Source organism: Rutilus rutilus, assembly GCF_951802725.1.
Source record: "Rutilus rutilus genome assembly, chromosome: 12".
Taxonomy (NCBI): domain Eukaryota; kingdom Metazoa; phylum Chordata; class Actinopteri; order Cypriniformes; family Leuciscidae; genus Rutilus; species Rutilus rutilus.
Genome location: NC_140217.1, coordinates 4028953 through 4052028, shown reverse-complemented (window position 1 = coordinate 4052028; position 23076 = coordinate 4028953). Strand labels below are relative to the sequence as shown.

The 23076-nt window shown below is 36.5% G+C and overlaps 1 protein-coding gene across 5 annotated transcripts in view; it reads right to left on the bottom strand.

Moving 5' to 3' along the window:
• The window catches only part of ptprfa (protein tyrosine phosphatase receptor type Fa), a 232051-nt gene that overhangs the window by 81788 nt on the left and 127187 nt on the right, over positions 1-23076 (bottom strand). For 3 of the 5 annotated variants that reach the window (XM_084425208.1, XM_084425210.1, XM_084425212.1), the window contains exons 6-9: positions 20297-20314; positions 17205-17315; positions 12269-12280; positions 2033-2302 (exon numbers count right to left, since the gene is read on the bottom strand). In XM_084425208.1, the coding sequence (XP_084281334.1) occupies positions 2033-2302; positions 12269-12280; positions 17205-17315; positions 20297-20314 (411 nt within the window). The remainder of the gene's footprint in view (positions 1-2032; positions 2303-12268; positions 12281-17204; positions 17316-20296; positions 20315-23076) is intronic. The other 2 variants (XM_084425211.1, XM_084425209.1) reach the window with 2 other exon arrangements.

Sequence of the window (23076 nt, the reverse complement as noted above, 5' to 3'; positions counted from 1 at the left end):
TAGAGTTTAACATGATCAAATTTGGGACAATGAAACGTTTCGAATAGATTCATTATCACGCAACAGCCCTAAAATAATCCTTAATGATCATTGGGAGCGCAGAGATTTTGTTCACTCTGTCAAGGCGGAAAAAAGGAGGAGAGAGATCTCCTCATCACATTTCAGTTCTGATGAAACATTGATGAGGCGATTGCATGCGCTGCCGGTCTGGGTCGGTGGGAATCCCCATGAGTGTGTTATTGATGAGATTTCACTCTCAGCATTTCAGGGCCCAGCATCCAATCGGATTACAGCAGCTTTGTTTATTACCGTCTAGATAATCACAGATAATCACAAACTTTAAGTACACAACTGAAATCAATGCCAGCTGTATGGATCACTCGGGGACAAAGATTAAAAAAGGCAATTTATTTCTTTAAGTTAATGTTACCAAGCATACTTCATTACTGCATTTGAGTAGAATTTTTTTTGCAATATGACTACTTAATGTGAAAATAAATGTTTTTGAAAAGCAAATGAAAATGTTTACTCCAATACATTTCTCATTTGTGTGGGTGCAAATGTGTTATGTATAATTGATTCACAATTTAGCAAGGATGGATTAAACTGATCAGAGCAACAACATTTCTAAACATTAGAAAAGATTTATATTTCAATAAATACTTGTTATTTTGAACGTTATTCATCAAAGCATCCTGAAAAAATGTATCACTGTTTCCACAAAAATATTATGCAGAACTGTTTTTTTGAGCATTTTAAAATATATTCATATAGAAAACAGGGTGACACTTTAGTTATGGGTCCAATTCTCACTATTAACTAACTATCAACTACGACTTTTGCCTCAAACTCATAACTACTGCTTATTAATAGTTAGTAAGGTAGTTGTTAAGTTTAGGTATTGGGTGGATTAAGGGATGTAGAATATGATCATGTAGAATAAGGCATTAATATGTGCTTTATAAGTACTAATAAACAGCCAATATCCTAGTAATATACCAAGTAATAAACCAAAAACAATTATTTAAACAGTAAAACATATTCCACAATACTATACTTTTTTTTTTTTTTTACTGTATTTTTACTGTTTTCTGATACAGCAGTAACTTTTGAACAGTAGTGTGTCTTTAATCATATACAGTATGAGAACTATAGCCCTATTCGGACGGTAATCGTTTCTCGGGTCATAAGGTATTTTCAACATTTACAGGGGCTAGTCTGTGATTTTATTGCCATCTGAATCGAGAATGTCTGTTTTTCTCCCATCACTAGTCTAAAAATCCACGGCCGAATTACCTACTGTTTTTTTTTTTTTCTGAATTTATTATAGATTTTTTTTACCTAGATCCTGTGGTAATTTAACTAATTTAAAGAGATCACTCAAAAATTCACTGTTTAAATCCTTTTTGACCACTGCCGAGCACCGTACGGTTGCACTTCACTGTAATTTAGATGCATTTTAAAGATGTAGCCTAAACTTTTATAACTGAAATGCTGGAAAGTATTTACAAGAATGATATTTCATCACTGCTCAAAGGAGAAAGAGAAAAAAAGCACGTAAACATTTGAAATGGGCCGTTATTATGCCAGCAATTATATACACTAAAAATTTAAATAAGAGGCGGTATTAAATTATTTCAGCTAATTTCCGTATTTTTTAAATGACATCCATCATTCTGAGATAAAAGACAGAAAACCATTTTACTATAGCGCATCTATCTTCCACATGATGAATAGGATATAATTGTCCTAATATTAATTGAAATATGAATTTATTCTTATTATTCCAAGCATATGACATTTTATTTACAGCAGACAATCATGCGACTGACCACGTGAGCTGGGTTCATACAATCACAAAACTTGAGGATAAATCTCCATCCGAATGCTTGAGTTTTATCACTGAGGTGCCATGCATATTTTTTTTTACGGACATCTATACGAGAAACACTTACCATCCGAATAGGGCTTATTAAGCACATTTCATACAAGTGCAAAGATAAAGAAGATCCTGAGGCTAGACGTCTCTTACCTTTGACCATGATCTGAGCTGTGGTGTCGATCATGCCCAGGGAGGATATAGCCACACAGGTGTAGTTCGCCGACTGCCGGATGTTGGTGAGCTCCAGCACATTTCGGCCAATGGGCATCTCCTCCTCTTTGGTTAGCTCCTGTTCACCCCTCATCCACTTCACATAGGGCATGGGAGCGCCCACCGCCACGCAGGTGAGGTTCACACTGCCGCCCGGCATCACTTCGTGATTGGTGGGCGGGATTGAGAAACGTGGCGGAACTCGGCGGACTGTTGGAGGAGCGCAGATGATGTTAGAAGCAGTGCAGATACAGGAGGGCATGGCTCTGGATATACACCACTGACCTCTAGGATATAGAGTCTTTATTTGAAAATGTGAGGGATATAATATATGAATTCGCTCTCTGACTGATTCATCTGAATGGACAAAAGCAAAACTAATTCAAGGGAATAGAGCGGAGAGCCTTAATATTCTAAACATTCATCAGATAAGAGTGTTTTTGACAGTAAATGCAGCTCAAGGATGTTTTGGCTCTTTAGTCGAGTTTCCTTATTGTCTCATCAAATTTGATTTCTTTCAAAGTGCTGGCAAGCTATTTACTGTTATGTCACTAAATGAACTCTCTTTGCATCACAAATACACAGTAAAAATGCAGACAAAGAGCAACCTCAACCACAACTGGTCACAAAATAATTTCTAAAGACCAGTCTCACTGAGGTGTGCGATGCTTTTTTTCTACATTGCCCTGTCACACTATCTTGGACTGACAGACACTCAGGAGCTCAAAGAGATGCAGACCGGCGAATGTCACGTCTCAGATTTGAACTTTAGACTTTCTCATCAATGTGACTGATAGCTTAGCGGTGCAGCGCACATTTCCTTTATCGTTTCATAGATATACAATGGGAAACAGACTCTGAAAAGTCAGATTTCACAGAATTTTCTACAAAATTCAGTCATTTATAAAGTTCTACATCTTCACTACCCCTTGCATGTTTAATAATTAAATATTGAAGCTAATTTGATTATGCTGTCAGTCATCAATGAGAGTTTTCCAGTCAGTTTTCCAAAATTCTGCATATCTTCCCCCCAAATCATAAAAGAAAATTATATTTATAGTTTGCCGACAAATCTTTTTTTTTTTTTTTTTGATATTTATTTTGAAAATTCTTGTAAAAAAATATTTTCATATGCCACATTTGTGTATTTAAATAATGGCATGATGAAGCTCAGAAGTAGTACTGTAAAAAAACAATTTTTTGCAAAGAAATGCATCTCACTTGGATCAAGAACAGCATAATTTGACAGCAGAAGATTGTGACCCTTTACACACATTGAGTTGGTGTGCAGCCAAAGCCAAACCATCCTGCCCACTGAAGACACAGCAAACGCTCTGTGAATCTGCAGAGCTCCCATAAAAGAGCAGCATTTTCTGTAGACTTCATGGAAGAAGCCGTCTGAAAGAGTCCATGGAGAGATTGCTAATAAACCAATCTTTTATAATGTCTCTCCGTATATAAAGTGGAATTGTTTGCAGATGGCAGCTGAGTTTAACGGGGAGCTCTGCGGCCAGACATCTGCTTATGTTCACGGATAAACAAGTCTCACTTCTGAGAGACTCCAGCTCACTTCCAAATCTGAACATTACCTGTTAATTTCCTTGTCATTACCTTCACATTTCCAGACACAGGAAATTATTGCGGATGACTGAGGAAAGTGTGGGGCTAAAGGATTACAAATGCTCAGTGTTTATTTGACTTGAATGCAATTTCTGGAAAGCAGAGAACTAGCTACCACCCAAACTCCAAAAATAAACTCAAGATGTCTCTTTTTCACACACACACACACACACACACACACACACACACACACACACACACACACACACACACACACACACACACACACACACACACACACACTTTAAATGGTTTACAAGAGTAGTGTTCATTTTCGGCATTATCATGTGAGATTTAACTGTGTGCATCTAGAGCGGCTTCTTGGCCATGTGTTATATAAGAAAATAAGCAAACTCACACTACCCATAACACCAAACCAGGTTATATGTGACAAATCTGTCCTTGCTGAAAGTAAAATAATATGTGCCGTAAGAAATAAAACCTCAAAGCCAATCAAATGTGTAGAGTAAGACTTTAAAACAATGATATTCCACTGTACACAAACAAAAATGAAAACTGACGAACTGACAAACATCTTCGATGATTGAGACAAAAAAGCGTTTGGTTATGACTCTTTGTTTCTTTTCTGTGTGTGTGTAATTTGAACATATTGCTGTGGTTCAGGTACAGTAAATCAATATTTATTGCAAAATGTATTGACTCAAGTCAGGTAAACACTGAGCAAATTGTGCTTATGGGGTCTGCTCTGTACTGGACATGGCCAGGGGTGGCCGTAATAATCGTCATCTTTGAGAGATGAGCGCAGAGTTTGGACTTTTGAGATTGAGTTAAGTTTGTTAGTTGGGCAAGAATGCCTGCAGGTGTAATAGTGTAAGAGAGACATCACATTAATCCACGTTAGTCACTGTACATAGAGAGGATGATGTTACCCATGGACATGAGGGATGGTCACGACATGATGGCAAGAGTTTCTCTCAGTTAGAGGTTGTTAAGAAAGTTTGAGAAGTCTTTGCTGGCTAGTAAAACAGACCGGCGTGAGCGATGCCAGTGGCCGCGGTGAGGTTAGAGAATGGGCGGAACTGACATTAGTGACTGATCTCGTGAGAAGTATTGCTGGGAGGGATAACAGAGCAATGAAAGCTTGCAGTTAGACATGCAGACATACATGCAATGTTAGGTGAAGAGAGAGCGAGAGAGAGAAAGACCATTGTTTTAATGGAGAGGTGATTGCAGGAGAGGGAGGTAACTGGGCTTTATTCAATGCACAAGCAATTTCACAGGCGTGTGCGCACATACACACACACGCACACACACACACACACAATCCAAAGCACATCAATGGCCATGCACACATGAAGCAAAAAAGCACAAATCAGCGATAGTCAACAGAGCATGCATGTGTGACCTATAGAGTAAAACACCAATAAATAAATAAATAAAAAATCCAAATGAATGCATCAAAGAATGAACAAAATAGTGCAAAGAATCCAAATTTTATAGCTTTGTCTGATCAATAGAGGAAAAAAACCAAACCAACATGATTGGATAACTCTCTGTAACAAGCTGTGATCAGAGAGGGATTCCACAACAGGCGAACTCCTGATCCTGCCAATGTTTCTGCCGTCAGGGATAGACATCACTACATTTACACCGTTTTCTGGACTGTCAACTTGTTGCAAATCTTCTGGTCTGAAGTGGATTAGTAGAATCAGTCTCCAATCAGCATCAAAGCTGTGCTTTACAGACTCAATCAACTCAAAATAAAAGTCCTATACAGATACTGGAGAATGAACAAGCCGAAAAAAAAAACAAAGCAAAAAAAAAAACATCAACGTGAAGTCAGGGTCCAAAACGAACACTCACTGAATGTGAATTGAGAGTCATTTCTGTTCAACCACCATGGCTGGCTTTATTAGATACTACAACATTTACTGATACAAGTGCATCTACAAAAGATACATAAATAAACTATATATATATATATAATTTGCTATCTCATACATATGGCATCGTCTGCTGTCTCATGTACAGATGGTGGACAACCAGAATGAGACTTTTACCGCCGCCGTTCCCGCGGCGGCAAAATTGGGATGTGTATTTGCTGCCTTTTATCGCTGAGTGGCGCTGTAATCACAGACTTTGAAAAGTGTCAGTTTATTCTCTTTATGACGTAATCTGCCGCGGCAATAATCTGAGCTGAGAGGCCACAGATAAATTCAAGATAAATATTGTGGTTAAACGAATTCAACTTCATTAAATTTAAACAAAGTACACACGTTAACATTGTGTGCCCAGTTTTTCTATCATTTAGAAAGGCTATGTCAATAGGTTACTTGTCATTTACTTCGTGTTATTTTAATGTGTATGTAGATTTATTAACTGAAACATAACAGTGAAATAAATTAAAATAATTTACCGTAAAATTAAAACATTTTCAGGACTTGCAGTACTAACCGATGTTAGTCGGTTTAAGCATTCTTTGTTATATTCAGAATTAAATAGGCTTACATGTTGTTATGATTATCAATTGAATTAATTAATAAATAAATAATCAACCACAATGCCTATTAGCCTACTGCCGCGGCAAAAATAAACCAGTCGAATTTCAAAGTCGTTCGCGAAATGACTAGGCTATACTGGGTGGCGCAAGTGACAGGGCAAAACAGCAGCAACTGCGGCATTTTAAAAGGTAAGTTACCTATCTGTTTATTTAAAAAAAAAAAAAAAAAAAAATTTTTTAAAAACCATTATTTGAACAAAAATGAGACTGATTGAATATGTAAAAATATAAACAAACAAAGCAGAGAATAAAACAAACTTTTAGGGAAAAAATATAGGCCTATTATGCTACAACAGAATTGGTTAACATTAACGAAAAGCAAAATATGTAAAAATACATTAGTGTTTCGCGGACGACACTGATGAATCTGATGAAGGAAGACTGTAAGCCAATTGCACCAGAAAATGAAGATGATGAAGCTCGTCTTTAATCTGCTAAATTATTTTTTTGTGTGTGTGTGAATCATTCACGAGATTGAGATGACTGACAGTGATACCCGGCTATAGCAACGGAAGACATTTTTCAAAACAGATCGAACAAATCAGAAAAATACTTTCAATACAGTATTGCTTTCAATTAAAAAATAAACAATGAAAAATGTAAAAGAAAAAGAAAATTCATTAAGTTTGAAAACCCATCGCACATTTCAAGGTATGAATAAAGTGTCGGGACAGTTTATTTATTTAAACAGGGTTGCATCGATAGAGTTTATTCCCTTTGTGATGCAAAATAAGAAACACAGAATCTTATTCTTGCAACATTTTAAATTTCTATTGTCAAAGAAATTGCAGCTAAATTATAAAATTAAAACGGTACAAAACGAAAAAAGTTCAAAGCAACAAATTAAGAACAGGCGTTTTTCTTTGCCTCTCTCGCGCTGGATATTTTTTTACTAAGTTTGGTCTCCCTCACTGCGCGCGGCAGGTCATTCTCGAAATTAAGCATTTCAGCGTAAAAAACACCATACAGCTGATAATACTGTATATGTCGCTGTGTGTCATCCACACAAATCACGAAAGAAAAAACTGTAACAAATAGCTTTTGTTCCTTCAAAGATACAACATGCCTTGCTGAATTCACCTTACAATAAAACGAGGTGGGTTGCGAATTAAAGAGCTCTGTATCTGCTAAATTGAAATTGTGTGTGGAAAACCTTTAAATACAACCAATAAAACTACAATATATAATTTAATAAGATATAGGGCCTACTGTACATAGGCTATGGACTTTTGGAGATTTTGAGATTAATTAATCCTTTAAAGAATGTTGCCTTTGCCTGCTCATCAGGCTGGCTCCGACACTCTCCATATGAAAGACGGACATTAACACCTCTGTCCTGCACCCCCACGATAAAGCAACTATTGCCTTCTCCAAACCCCCCACAGGCTAGCTGAGTTTGCAAAACAAAACAAAGAGTTTGCCACTCGTCGTGGTGTGCCAAAACACTTCATTATAAACTTCAATATTTCATACAAAACAATCTCAAAACGCTTTGTGACATTTTGAAAAGCCGTGGATGCATTCCTGCCACTGGAACCATGAACGCAACAGAATACTGGTTCTGATTTTATTGTTTGTCGTTTAAACGTCATATATATATATATATATATATATATATATATATATATATATAGGCTATATATAGGCCTATATATATATATATTTTTTTTTAACAGAACTGCTTTTGAAATTACGATTGGAATTATTATAGGCTACAGAAGTAAAGTCATTAATATTTGTTCCTTAGTGTAAAATGGAAATGCATGGTGATTTTATTTTGTAAATAGGCTATAAGCAAAAAAAACTATGTTTTAGAACTAGACAAATCTCTCTGCATCAACAATAGACTATAAAATGCATTAATATAAAAATATCAGTAGTCCAAGTTAGTTCGGGATTCGAACCCGTGTCATCTAAATGATCGTAACGTATGTTCAACCACTCGGCCACGATTCACTCGTTGCGACATGGCCGTTCCAGTGTGTGTTCGCTCACACGAGCGAGAAGCGCTCTTCATTCAAATGAACGCGCCGCCGCGTTTGTCCAACACTAATTCAACATGCCAGAATAAAACCTGGCTTTAGAACAATGCATAGCGCCACTCGTCGTGGTGTGCCAACATTTTTTACAATAATTTAGTTTCATTTATTTCAGTGTTAATGTTTGAGTTAAAAAAATCCTTTACAAATTAAATTAACACAAAGTCGGCTGTAAGAGTCCTTTATAGGCTAAGTAAAAAAGCAAAGGGCTTACAGTCTTAACATTTAGGCTACTTTGCTTAAATTCGATACATTTATTTTCAGTAGGGCCTAATACATTTGTAGGGATGTAATTTCAGTATGCTTTACCAACGCTATGTATTCAATTAAAGTTCCAAGAGGTCTAGTCTCTATATTTCCTTCCCAGCTGACACTAATATGCAAGTGCACAGCAAAAATCACAACTTGTGCTTGCTGCGAACGCAAGTTATTTAAGGTGTCTCAACTGTACACAGTCTACCCTACAATGTGAATTCGTTACAAGGTTTCATTTAATTAAATTAATGTGCAGCAATTTGTACAAATAGAGTCTATAGGCCTACTATACTGTTGTAGCCATTAAATAATCTCATTTAGTATCATATTTGTTAAAATATTATAATGCTATTTTTTTCCATCTATGTTGAATATGAAAAGTGAACAGCACGAGTAAGATAGGATGCATTATATCGAGAGATGGATATGGAGTGGGTCAGACATGATTTTGACCACTTCATTAAGTTTTGTTTAGTAGAAAACCTTTCTTTAAAGTGAATTTCGTTTTCTATAAATTGTATCTTAATTTTAATAAATTTTTCATCAAAATTGCCTGGATTTAATAAGTAAGAGAAGCAAATATAACAGACACTAATCATGGAGGCGCCCGCGCGGTCACTTGCATTGCACGTCAGCTGGAGCGCATCTCATCCTCCTAACGAAACTTAACGAAACTCAGCGTATGCCTCACACAGACATGATAAATACATCAAATACACAAAGCTTGAAATGTCTTCAAACGAAATAATTCAAAACGAAAAGAAAAAGGCTACTCTCTGATTATGTCTTTATGTGCATTTCTCTCTAGGTGCGTTCACTACAAATATGGCGATCGTCAACTTCATCTTTGCAGTCGACACTGTCAGAAAACACTAGTTTATTGATAAAAATCAATGCACGCATCACCGGATTTACAAATAGGCTACACATCTTGCTTGTTGCAGGCACTTATGTCGAAAAAACGAAATATTATGTTGAAATAACATTATTATTAATAATACATCTTTTAGAATATTTGATTAAATGCTGATTGTTGCGCTTGTTCAATTTAATAAAATTAAAACTTAATTGTGATAATTAAAATAATTGAAAATTAAATATTTAGTGGCCAAGTTTTGCTAATTTATTATATAGGCTATTATATGCCTATTGCTTATATTAAGTAGGTCATATTAAGACAAGGCATATATTAGTTATTTTAGCTATTTTAGTTATGAGAAAAAAAAATCTAACGAAATCTAAAATCTAAATCTAATAAATCCCAAAAAAAAAAAAAAAAAAAAATCTAACGCCAATTCAACATGCCAGAATAAAACCTGATTTTTGAACAATGCGTAACGCCACTCGGCCTGGTGTGCCAAAACACTACATTTTAAACTTCAATGTTTAATTCAAAACAATCTCAAAACGCGTTGTGACATTTTTTTAAAGCAGTAGCCTAGCCTATATACATTAAGGGCATTGAAACCAGGATCTTAACTAAAACGCGTTCTGCGTAATCTCTCAAAAATTATGCCACACTACTCCATGTATTTTTTTTTTTTTTTTTAAGGACTGCTTTTGAAATCACTATAAATTACTATGTAATTGTATCGCTCACGAGAGCTCTTCATTTATCTAATTCCTCAATAGAATAGTAAAAATATTCATCGTCATTGCTCCTAATATCGTCTCTATTTTTAACTTTTGATTCTATTTTTTCAGTTCTAAAATTGATTCTATCTTTGGTTCTATTCTGTTGTAGCCTAATAGGCCTATTTATATATGAAAAATATGCCTATTAGGCTTAGGGTTTTATATTTAACCCACTTACATTTTAAAATACGGCAATTGCTGCTGTTTTGCACAATGTCCCTTTGCGCCACCTGGCGGTCATTTCGGGAACGACTTTGAAATGCGGCTGGTTTATTTTTGCCGCGGTGATTTCGCCGCGGCGGCTGGCGCGGCGGTAATAGGCATTTTGGTTGTCCACCATCTGTATATATAGACAGATACGCCAATATAATTAACAAGAGAGTTTAAAACTAAGACTACGGCGATTATTTATGTTGGCATGTCTTATTTGTGCTCTGCAGGAGCCAATGAGAGAGACTGCGCTGAAGATATCTCGCCCAAGGCCACATAAAGTGTAGAATGCGTTAAGACATGAAGACCTGTAGAGATCATTATCATAGAGATCGGAGTGACCTAGAAACGGCTGGGACACATTAACCCAACCAGAACCTCCTTATCAAGAACAATTGGTGGCTATATGGTTATCTGAATGTTCTTGATGTTATATTAGGCTCTTCAAATGAGTGTTCTGGTTTCTGGACTTTTGTAGCACATGACTTATAGATGGTTCCCTGAGTAGAGGAACTAAACACTGCGTCCTATTAGAGGACACTATGAGTGCGAGTTCCCATTCAAAAGGGAAGCTAATTTGTCAATGTCATTCAATGTTCTTGTCTAAATGAAACAGCTTGTTTCTGTGATTATGTACAGAATGCCCTGGTTCAACCACTTTGGGTTTTTGGAAGGATAATGACTCTCTTTTAAACAAACAACTGGAGAGGAAAATATCTTTTGCTTTCCGCATTCTTACTTGCTGACTGTTTGTATTGTTCTCCACATCGGGAGTCCTCACCAAATGGCTGATTCCAAAACAAACAATGAAAGCTGCTTTAGCCAGCTTAAATACTTGAGAGCTCAAAAGGCTTTGTGGCAGTTCGCTGGCGTAACTCCTCTGAAGAAGGAGCAGAGGAATTGCTGCCATCTTTGAAATTTGAACTGGTTTATAAACAGGTCTGATCCGCTAAGCTAAGGGTGAAATCCTCTGATTGTTCTTTGACCTCTGAGTTCAAGCTTTGAACAACAGCAAATCGCCCTGTTCATTTAGAAAGAATGATGCTGCTATCCTCTGTTTCCGCAAACAAGACCAGACTACGCTGCACAAAATGCCTACTTTTCATGCGCGTGCACAGAAGAAAAACTTCTGTAAACAAGTACATAAAAATACTTAATACGAGCCACATAACTGGAAGAAATCCACATGACTCAAAGGGTGTTTTCACACTTCAACTGTTCCCATCTTTTGCGATGCAACGACCGCATCGACACAAAGCCTAATTCTGTGCATGTTAAGTTTTAGTAGTTAAAACCAAAGAAAGAAATGCACGAGTACAAATGTAAAGTAAAGAGTCATTCCTTTGCTACAGTGATAAACTGTTGCCACTAGTACTTGGTACTGCTGTTAAAAGCCAAAAAATATGAAGTAAATCAACACAGGAGCATCAAAAAAAAAAAAAAAAATCTGACTTCATTTAAAAAACAGCCAGATGGACATTTTGTACGGACCTTAGCATAATTTGCATTTGGCAGAAAACAAAAGCATGGTTGAAAAACTAAACAAAAGATTGGTTTGGAGCCAAAAAACACAATGCATCGATCTCAGGTTCAGACCGAGCAATCGAAGTGTGAAAACAGCCTAAAAGATCCCTGAAGTTGCTCTAGGGCTTTTTACAAATGTCTGAAAACAACAAAACATCCACATTTCTGACACATGCAACATAAAGAAGAAGAGCAGGCTGAAATGTGAGGCAGCCAACAGCATGCATGGGTTTGTAAGGGAGAGGACAGTGTCAGAGATTCAGAGCTCCAGAGAGACTGGCACACGGCGGGACAGGAGCTGCCAGCAGGGGGACACACGCCTCCCATCCGCCGACCCTCTGCGTAGGAGGAGAGATAGTGAAAAGAACGCACCTTCCCGCTGGTCTGAGAGTGAGGAGTGGATTGATTTTGGATGGCAGGGTGCGATGAAGATGGAGGAAGGGAAACAAAAGAGAAGAGAGCAGGAGGAAGACAAGGAGAAACAGAGAGAGTAAAACAGGCAAATATTCCGCTTATCCATAAAAGAGAGATGAGAACATGGAGACGACAACAGCACCAAAACACACTCGTGCATCCATTCATTTCTAGATTTCTTGTATTATAAATCAAGGTGTATTTTATGACAGATTATGCATAACACACAGGTCAGATTTGAATGCCGATGCATTGCAAGCGTATACTTAACATGCGTTCTTGCATTACTGTGGTGGTAACTAACCTTAGTGACAAATATAAGTGCTATAGACTAACCAAAACCCTACAGGAAAACATTTAGCATTTTTAGAATAAAAAAAACAACAACAACATTATGTTATGAATTGTATTACGTACACCTGTGTGCACACAAAATTAATCAAGTAACATATAGTATCTGCAATCTCTTTCAACCGCAATTTTTTTTCTTACTTAGAATTTTTGTCTTGTTTTCCATCACAATTATCTAAAAATTCTTGCAAAAAGAATTGCTCTCTGAAAAATGTACTGTATATTAGGGCTGGGCGGTATATCGAGTTTGTACGGTATATCGATATATTTTTTTGAAACGATATGCAATGAGGCAATACCGTTTATATCGATACAGTAGTTTGATACGAGCACATCTGAAAAATAGCGGAAGACGCAGTGTGAGCTGCCGCAGTGAAAGTACATAGTACAATTTGTCCTAAACATGACACAAGCTTATATTAAGGGCTTCAAAATAACTGGTAAGATATAACAAGTTTAAAGCAGCTTGCCCTGTCAGATGCTTACTGACAGATACTGTTGCTGACTGACAGATAAATACTTGTGCTGTTTAATGCGTTTGAGATGTGGTGCTTTCCTCAGTGCTTAACTTACATTTCACAGGTATATTCTCCATCTTTAAATGTTAGAAAGTCAAACAAATATGTCCATTTCACTGTCAGGAGAGGACGAGCTTCTGCAATTGAATCTCCGCTAATATTCAAGCTTCCGTGAATGAGCGACGCCGCGCGCATGCGGGCCAAACAGACGGAGCACAATAGAATAGTAGCGCAATAATTCTGACTAAAATATACATATTGCTAAAATATTTGTTGTTGGAAACAATAAATGTGCCATATGTGGAATTTTAAACCTACAAGTATATTTTTATGAAAGTGACCATTATAACGGGGTAATCAAATGCAGGCTAATATAATTAGTTTAAGTGGTTTTATTTTCATTTTTTAGTCAATTTAAAAACAAAAGCATTATTTTTGTTTTTAGATTGTAATGTTACAATGTTAGAATGTAATGTGATTTTAACCACCTTTTTGCACATAATATATTGCATAGCCTACATTAAATTCACTATATTTGTTTCCATATCCTTCAATATCAACATTGTTTGTAGGATATCATTGGGCAGGATGTGAAATGACATTTTTTTAAAATAAATACAGATTTTCTTTATCCAAATAGAAAAACGTAGAAAGTACCGAGATATATATCGTATATCGCCATTTAACCAAAAAATACAGAGATATGATTTTTTGGCCATATCACCCAGCCCTACTGTATATCCATTTAAGTGAGTTTATGCTTAAAAAAAAGAAGCGCATTTCTGCCAATGGAGTCAGAAAAATAAACTTTTCCCTTTGAATTGAGTTTTTATCTGGTATAGTGAGCCATAGTGGACAATAATCAATGCCACTTTACGACGTCCTGACAGAAAGACTAGCATGTTTAATGGATTTTGGTCCTCCACACAGTGACTATCGTAGCACTCAACATAAAAACCCAGTATACGTAATCAATAGATATCTTTTTTGTTTGTTTTTTTCAGAAGTCATTTTGCTTCTCAAGTAAATGTATCTAGATTTAAGAATGCTTAAATATTTGCCCTGGAAAACAAGACAAAAATACTAAGTAAGAATTTTTTTTTTTTGCATTGTTCTGCCTAAACCTCCCAATTTACTAAGGCACAAACACACACACACACACACACACACACACACACACACACACACACACAAATAAACAAACACAGAAGAAGCATGATGCAGGACCCTCAACAGTGCTTGAGTGTCTCAGTGTGATAAGGCACATGGGAATGAGAGTGAATACACACACATCTTTCACATGAAAGGATAAGCAATTATGGAATGATCACTCTCATATACAGTGATAAAGGTGTAAACACCTACTCGCTGCAGTTGAAACCAAAGAAAAAAGACAGAGGGAAATAAGAGTAAAAGAGAGACGGGGAGGAAGCGCACTAAACAAACACACACAGGCCCACACACAGCGTTCAGAAGAGATCTGTTATGTAAGTGTGTGTCAGTGAACTTTACACACCTGTAGAGAGACTCTAGATTAGACTATAAACAAGAACAAAACCACTTCACAACATACAGAAAATATCCTCGCTAGTAAAGCTGGGTGATATATTTAATATTTACAATATATGCAATATTTCTTTGTTGGCAATATGAAGTTGGCTTTGCACCTGCGGCTTGATTATCCAGACACATCTGAGGTTTAAATGAGAGATTCTGGTGAAATATCCATCAAGAAGTTTTAATAGCATTACTCATTTAATCTTAGTCTCAAAAACAATGATAGAGTTGGAAAGTGAATCAGTTCTTTCAAACTGTTCATTTCAATGAATAGATTCAATGATTCAGCGATTCAATGATTCATTAGATCAAAATGTTAATTGAAGTGCCTGTGTGGCAATTTATATGCTTACATTTTTTTAGCAAATATATATACCAAAGGCAAATACTGTTTAATGTGCTTTACTATTTATAATAAATGAAATAACATTAAAAAATACATAAATAAATCTGATTAAATATTCTTCTCATTTACTTAGTGAAATTTTTTTTTTTCTTCAACATTTTTACTGTACTTTACTTCTTGTTTTAAGCATTTTAATTTACTTGCAATGACTTTATGATTAAAATTGATGATTCCTCTCAATGAAAAAACAAACAAACATAATTTTAAGCAAATACTTAAATATTGAGATGTAAGCCAAAAGGATAAAATATTGCATATGGGCTATATCATCCAGCCCTACTCATTAATTATAGAATAACAATGCAGGATAAACACATATACACACAGTTGAAGACATCAATAATAAATCCTTGAATAGAAAAGCAATAAATGTATGACACTACCATTGAAAAATTCATGGACTAACAAAATGAGAACATCTCTCTCTCTCTCTCACCATAAAGCATTAGATACTCAAACATTTATATTAAATGTCATTCATCAAATGGCACGTCCTGAGAGTGTGTGGACTGTGTAAAGATCAAAAGGCTCCAGAGAGAATTCACATGATATGATCTTCACGATGCATCATTTATTAGTTTCTCTCTGATTGGTCGAGGGCTTGAGGAAGAAGACCAGGAGAATTTATGGACAAAGATTTCTCATTTCCCCTGCTTTCATATCGAACACGTGCACGCACACACACACACACACACACACACACACACACACACACACACACACACACACACACACACACACACACACACACACACACACACACACACACACACACACACACACACACACACACACACACACACACACACACACACAATCAAAGAGCAACGTATCCCCATATTTAAAGGTCTGAAGTTGAAGTGGTCTTTAACTTTCCAGGCAAAAGTGGGAGTTAAATAAAAGGTTTTTCTTTGAAACAAGGTTTTAGCGGCCTCTGAATCTGCTGTAATTGATCCCGACATTAATGAGGGAATTTCCACAATGGGATTCTCCAATCTGGCTTTCAAGTCTCAACATGGCCCTTTCTTTGATGTCCTGAAAACACTTACACCATTTCCAACCTTCATGACCGGCAACATTAAAGGGTTCTTTATGTAATTTAATATTCTTTACTATATTAACATTTTTCTGCACTTATCCCCGAAGTCTAAAAACGTAATATTAACTTTAACCTCTCTCTGACTTTACTTAAATAGGCTGTTTTTATATTGTAACTGTAATATGTATAATGATAATATTACATAAAGTTAAAATAAAGTTTAAAATAATAAAGATATATTTTATTTTATATTTTAATAGCATAATAAAGCATAATATGTATTTTCTGATGGAAGGCAGTACTAACACTTGTTGTGGTCTGCACATTTTACTGCACAGTTCTGCAAGAATCAATTCAATACTCAACAAATGTTGCAAAGATAGCAAATGGACAAAAATAATGAAAATATAATCATTGAAATGTCATAAACAATTTCCAGCTATCAACTATAATCATCTTGAAAATAAAAGCTCTTAAAAATTACATTAATCATAAAGATAAGCTTATAATTTCATAGTAAAGGCTTAAAACCAATAAACAAAAAATAAATAAAAATGAAACAGTGGGAAGTTTGATTAATTTCAAGTGAATTAGTTCTTTCCATTTCAATGAATAGATTCAAGATTCAATTATCCACCGATTCAAAGATTTGCTCAAAATTGCCTTCGTGGCAATTTTACTGTATATAGACGTTTTAGTAACATATACTAGACAAATACTGTTACCTGTGCATTAATATATAGAATCAATCAAATAAACTAAATAAATAAATAAAACTGATTAAATATTCTTCTCCCTCATTGAGTGAAAATCTGTGTGGAAAACATTTCTTGATTATTAAAAATGGGAAAACAATGGAGAAGTTCTCCGCTGCTGCACCATGTTTCTATTAAGACAAATGGGTGATTAAAGAGAAATGTGAGTTTTTGAGAGACAGGTCCTGTTCTGGCCGCGGTAAAGCCTGTATGGAGAGCAGATCGAGGTGAAACGGGACGGGGTTTTGGGTTTGGCTGAAGATCTTACCTCTGACGTAGAGGTTGGCAGGAGCGGAGTAGCGTGTTCCTGCGCTGTTCACCGCCACACACTCATACTTGCCCTGGTCCGACTCCTCGCTGTTCTCGATCTGCAGCGCCCCTGCAAACACAACATAAGCAATCACAAACCAGACAGAAATGCTCTCTCACACACACACTCACAAACAATTGAAACTTCCATCGCTTTAAACCAGGGTGGCCCGAGGAGAAGAACATTTTTTCTACACACTTCATTGACTAGCACTCGGCTGGCATATGACCTTTCTTGTCTCTCTAAATACTGAAAGAGCAACATCTTTCACTCCATAATTCAATAAATCTAAAGCAAACTGAGTTATTTATTCATTGTGGCAAGTAAAAACACCTGCAGGCTACGCCGGCTATAACCGTCACTGTACATAAACTCTGCTATTCTGCTAGCCGAGGCAATGCTGTGCTTTTAGAGAATCGATCTATTAAGACATAATACAGCCGCTGCAATTACTGTCAATACTGTACATTCTCAGTGCATCCAAACCAAAGAAAAAACTAAAACTAAAAGGTTAAAAGTATTTTTTCCTGCCAACAGTATCATGACAGATACAGTTCTCATACAGCCACTTACCTGGCTTCAGCATTCTGCTCATCTTAATAACACATGCATTCACACAAACATATCATTGACATTTTGTTCTGACAAAATAAGGAAATAATTCGCTCATTAGGTTTTTTTTAGTATGGCGGTGCTGTTTGTTTGCGTGATGTGACATACATCATGCAATCTGTGGAGGATGGAGGCACACCGAGAAAACTAAAGATGTCGTCAGTGTATTTCAGAAGTAGTCCTGAAATGCATTATGGGATGGGTTTAAACGTGTGCATTAACAATAGAAACATAATCCAAAGACTGTGAGTGTATGAGACCTCATTACGATACTGAGCATTAACCTCGCTCCAAGAGTTCATTATACAAACAAATGACCCTTACAGCACACATAAACACACACACATTAGATCTGTTCCAAACCCCACTGAGCCGCCTCGCTGTCGAAAGGCCCGTTCACACCAAAGACAATAACTATAAAAATCATTTTAAATGTAAAAGAATAGTCTATACCACAGCTATAACATTAAAGGCACAGATAAATCATATTGTTGGAATCACTTTCAGATTTAAAAAAAAACAATTCTAGCTGATGAATGATAAAAACATTGACAGCCAATCAGAATACACCAGACTTTAAAGAGCTCAGACATTTAAAGTGGCAGCGTGCGCTCAGAATAAACACAACGATACCGTCTGCTGACGAGGACGCTAATATAGTAATTGTTATAGTTATTGTTCTTGGTGTGAATGGCCTAATGTCTATTTACTAGAAACTTAATCTATATAGACAAAAAACGAATACAAATAAAAAATAAAAAAACTATAATAGTATATCATTATACTAAAATAAGACTAGCATCAACGCATTCCTGACTATAGCTCAAACAGTAAAGCATTGCGCTAGCAACACCAGGTCATGGGTTTGATTCCCATGGAATGAATGAATGATAAAATGTATAGCTTAAATACAATGTCGCTTTGGATAAAAGCATCTGTCAAATACATCTTGTAAAACTACATTTCCTATAATTGTCTGTAGCAGCAGGAGAATAATAAAGCATCAATGACCCACCTGCTGTTAATTTTGTTTCTATCTGATGTTTTTTTGGTCACACTTTAAATTAGTTTAAATTCTCACAATTAACTAACTATTAACTACGACTTCTGCCTCAATAAACTCATAATTACTGCTTATTAATAGTTAGTAAGGTAGTTGTTAAGTTTAGGTATTGGGTAGGATTATGGGATGTAGAATATGATCATGCAGAATAAGGCATTAATACGTGATTCATAAGCACTGATAAACCTAGTAATAGGCACGCTAATAAGCAACAAGTTAATAGTGAGAATTGGACCCTAAACTAAAGTGTTACTGTTTCCTTTTTCGGATCACATTATATTTTGGATTTCCAAACTTGTAGTAACTTATCAGGAGTGAGAAGTTTTTATTAATACTTTGCAATATGTGATGTTGCATTTGATTCAAATGAGGTATCTTTTAATTTAGCAGTTTTCTGTTTGCAATGGCCTTCACATTATGCCTATGGTATTTACAAATGCAGCTCAACAGCGTCTGGAACAGAGCTACTGTCTCTTTCTCTAGTCGTCAGGAAAGAAGGCTTTTCTATCACTTATTACACTTGAAACGCTAGTATCCGACTGATGTTGAAAGATGTCATGCTGGCCTCTCTCAGTCTAATCTCACTTTCTCGCCCTGACATTCCCTCTGAAGAGTTCGGCTCAGAGTTACAGTCAAATTTTGAATTTCTTTCTTTCTCTCTTTCTTTCTTCTTTTTTATACATCAGTTCTGTCATGTCAACGGGGAGCTTTTCTATCACTCAGTTTGGACATTCTGGATTCTCCTGCTAAAAGCCGGGAGATGAGAGGCACTTGGTTAATGCAAACTGTCATAATGACATTAAGATTTTCTGCTGCGGGGAATGAGATGTTGTCAAGGTATCTCACAATTTCTCAAACCGCAAGTCTGCTGACTTATTGATCAGACAGACTGCCAGTCATCAGAACAGGCCTTTATCTCTGAATAAAGTTCAGTTCAGACGAAAATGACATTAAAATAATGTCACAATACATAATTCTTATTGTAGCTAAAACAGATTTCATTTTCTTTAATGCAATCTTCCACAGATTTGGTGAAATATGACGAGTATGTTCTTGACAGGTGAGATTCACCCATGTAGATGTTAACTGGATGCATCTTTGCAGAGAAAACAACTGCGTGTTTTCTGGTGGTTTGGTATAGCTGTCTTTAAACACAGTATATTCTTTTCAATTTGGCTGAATCAGACGTTCATTAGTGAGACAGACGAGCAGAGGTTCATGCACAGAGACGAGGCCGGATTGAAGACGAGGAGGAGGAAGACAAAGAGAGAAAGACTCCAGAATGAGGACAGGGTGATGGAGGGGGGACACTTTGAGGTGACAACGAAATCGAAAGATGACGCATTTGGATATTTTCTGTTTTCAGCATTCTTACCTCTGATTGGTGTACCACCTGGTGAGGTAATATGAATGCAAATAAGATTAAAGAGAACTGTTAGTGTGAAAGAGAGCAAGAGCTAGAGAGAGAAGAGGAGAGAAAGATGAACAGGAGAATTTCTTATTTAAAAAGCGGCATGTACAATCTTCCCAGAAGATGTTTGGCTCTTCTGTTCTCAGTGTTCAGTCACATTACGTATAGTTTACATTTGCTGCTTTAGGGCAGAAACATACTCTATGCAAGCACACAAAAGAGCGCTGTACTGTTGTACACGTTCTTGAGTTACTCCTCCAGGACTCAAGGGAGTTACTGTGCTAAATGTCTGTGCAATCAAAAAAGATGTTATTATTCAGATAGCTGACTATACACATGGTGAAAGTTCAATTCGTTTAAACTAAACTGCTCAGCAAAACAGGACAGAAAACTGTCCATAGAAGAAGAGTTTACACTAATATCTGCATTAGCGCCCCATGTGAAGCTTGTAATTTGAAATGAATTGCATTTTGACATTTTCAAGCACCATGTGTGAAATCAAGCTTGATTAGCTAAAAGTCTCTGAGTTAATGTACTTGTGTAGAGTATGTTTTGGCCTTTAAATGACTCATTCTTGTGACGGCTGAGTAATAATTTCAACTCTCTCTGCACAAGGGTCGTCAGCTATTTTTTACAGTGATGCACATTCTACCTCCAGCACAACTTTGGCCTTTGGATCCGACAGCAGCTGTGCTGAATAAATACAGTTGTCTGATGCAACACAGAAGAAAACCTTTTTTTTTTTTTTTGTGCAAAGTAAGAGTTCAATCTCAATGCATTGACCGAACTTTGAGTCTTATTATTTTGAGAAAGTGACTTTTTTAACTTTGAAAAAAGCATCGTCTGTTGACTATGATGCAGATTCTTGTCAATCGGGATCATAAGTCAACCAACTCCACCATGTGAAAACAGTTCAGATTCGGGAGGGGGGTCAGAGACACGAGGAAGCCCCTGTAAACTGTGTGGATTGTGCTCCAAAGCCATCAGCAGTTTACAGAGAGCCTGGCGTACACTGGGACCCTCAGAAAGCCCAGGATGATGTTTGGGCAGAGTCTGCAGTGTAGCGTGAGCATAATGAAGAATAGTAGGACTTTACTATATCTTCACTATGGCTAGAGGGAGAAAACTCAAGTATGTGTTAATGTTCCCCCCATAAAGATCAGTTGGAAGTTAGAGTTCTCTATTCGCCGGCAGTCGAGAGGCAGTCGCTATCAATCCTGGCTGTATTTAAGACTTTAAACAGCAGCTAAGCTGGACATCCATTATCTTACTGAGGAGAAATCAATTATCAGCCTGACACATCTCTGTTCATAAAGATCTGCACACCAATCATCATAAATCACCTCTGCCTGAGAGCTTAGTGCACAAATCGGTGACAAATGTCTAGGGGATTTTCAACTTTTCATCATCTGCCAGGGAACAATGTTTCGACTGCTAATAAAAGTAATTGCAAAATGTAAGAAGATGCAAAATTTGAAGCATCATGTTTGTCCGTGGCTCAAATGATGCCGAAATTAATACTTACGGTTAGGGTTAGGGTTATTTTTTCATTGTTTTTTATTACCTTGGCATTAAATTACAGAAGACTACACTGAAAAAAAGAATTGGTGTGGAAACAATGTTTAAAGTTGTAGAAATGCTAATGCATGGATTTGTATTTAGCTACAGGAGAAAATGGGGATGCAAAAATGATATTTTTGTTGTTTTGGTTTATTATAGAATAGAATTATACCCTGGAAATGTGAAAAGGGTCCATGTTTAACTACACTAATATCTGAATGTCCTACAGCTCACATGTGTAAGAGGCTCGACTCGTGACATATAGTCCACTTGTGAGTGTTTACATTGAGAGTAGCAGGATTACAATCCTAAAACACTCTCACCCTCTCTTTCCCATCTCTCTTTATCAGATTCTGCCAGGAGTCTGCATTGTAAACAGATTGTTGATTGATGTCCAGGAGAGAATCACCTGCTTTGGCAGGGTTGGTGGTAATTACTCGTACACAATGACATGTTCCAGTGAGATTAAGTTTCCGTTTGAAGAGCTAGGTATTGAATTATGCGTGCTTTTCCTATTTGTTCCTAGCCGTTCTGTAAAAGGTCACGAACTGAAAAATTGTTTCATTAGCATTCGTTAATGGAAAAAGGCCTTCACACTAATGGCTGGAGAGCAAAGCTAATCTCAGGATCAAATAATGGACTGTATCCAAACAAATAAATTATGTGATTGTCTGGTAGCTGCAAGATGGATTGGCCAAATGGGAATAATGTGACAAATACGGAGCTGTTTGACGATTGACGTAGGAAACTATTGTTGACAGGGGCCGACTATTCTAATCAAAACAAATCACTGTGCTGTCATGTTAATCATGTTTGTGTGTCCTAACCGGAGGGTTATGTGAATAATAACTGTGAGCCAGTCTGTCTTCCTGTTTGTTTCTTTTTACTTCAAGACATGAAATGAAACCAGAGGCTCATTTCATCTGAAATGTCACTTGTCATACAGATGCACTGCCTTAGCTCGCTATAAAGCACAATAGTAGGATTCCACAAGTAAAAATCCCATTCATTCCCTCCACTTTTTATATTTCAAAATGTAATTTATTCCTGTGATGCAAAGCTGAATTTACAGCATCATTACTAAAGTGAATTTATCATTTACATTACATTACAGTCTTTAGTGTCACATGATCCTTCAGAAATCATACTAATATGTGACCCTGGACCACAAAACCAGTCACATG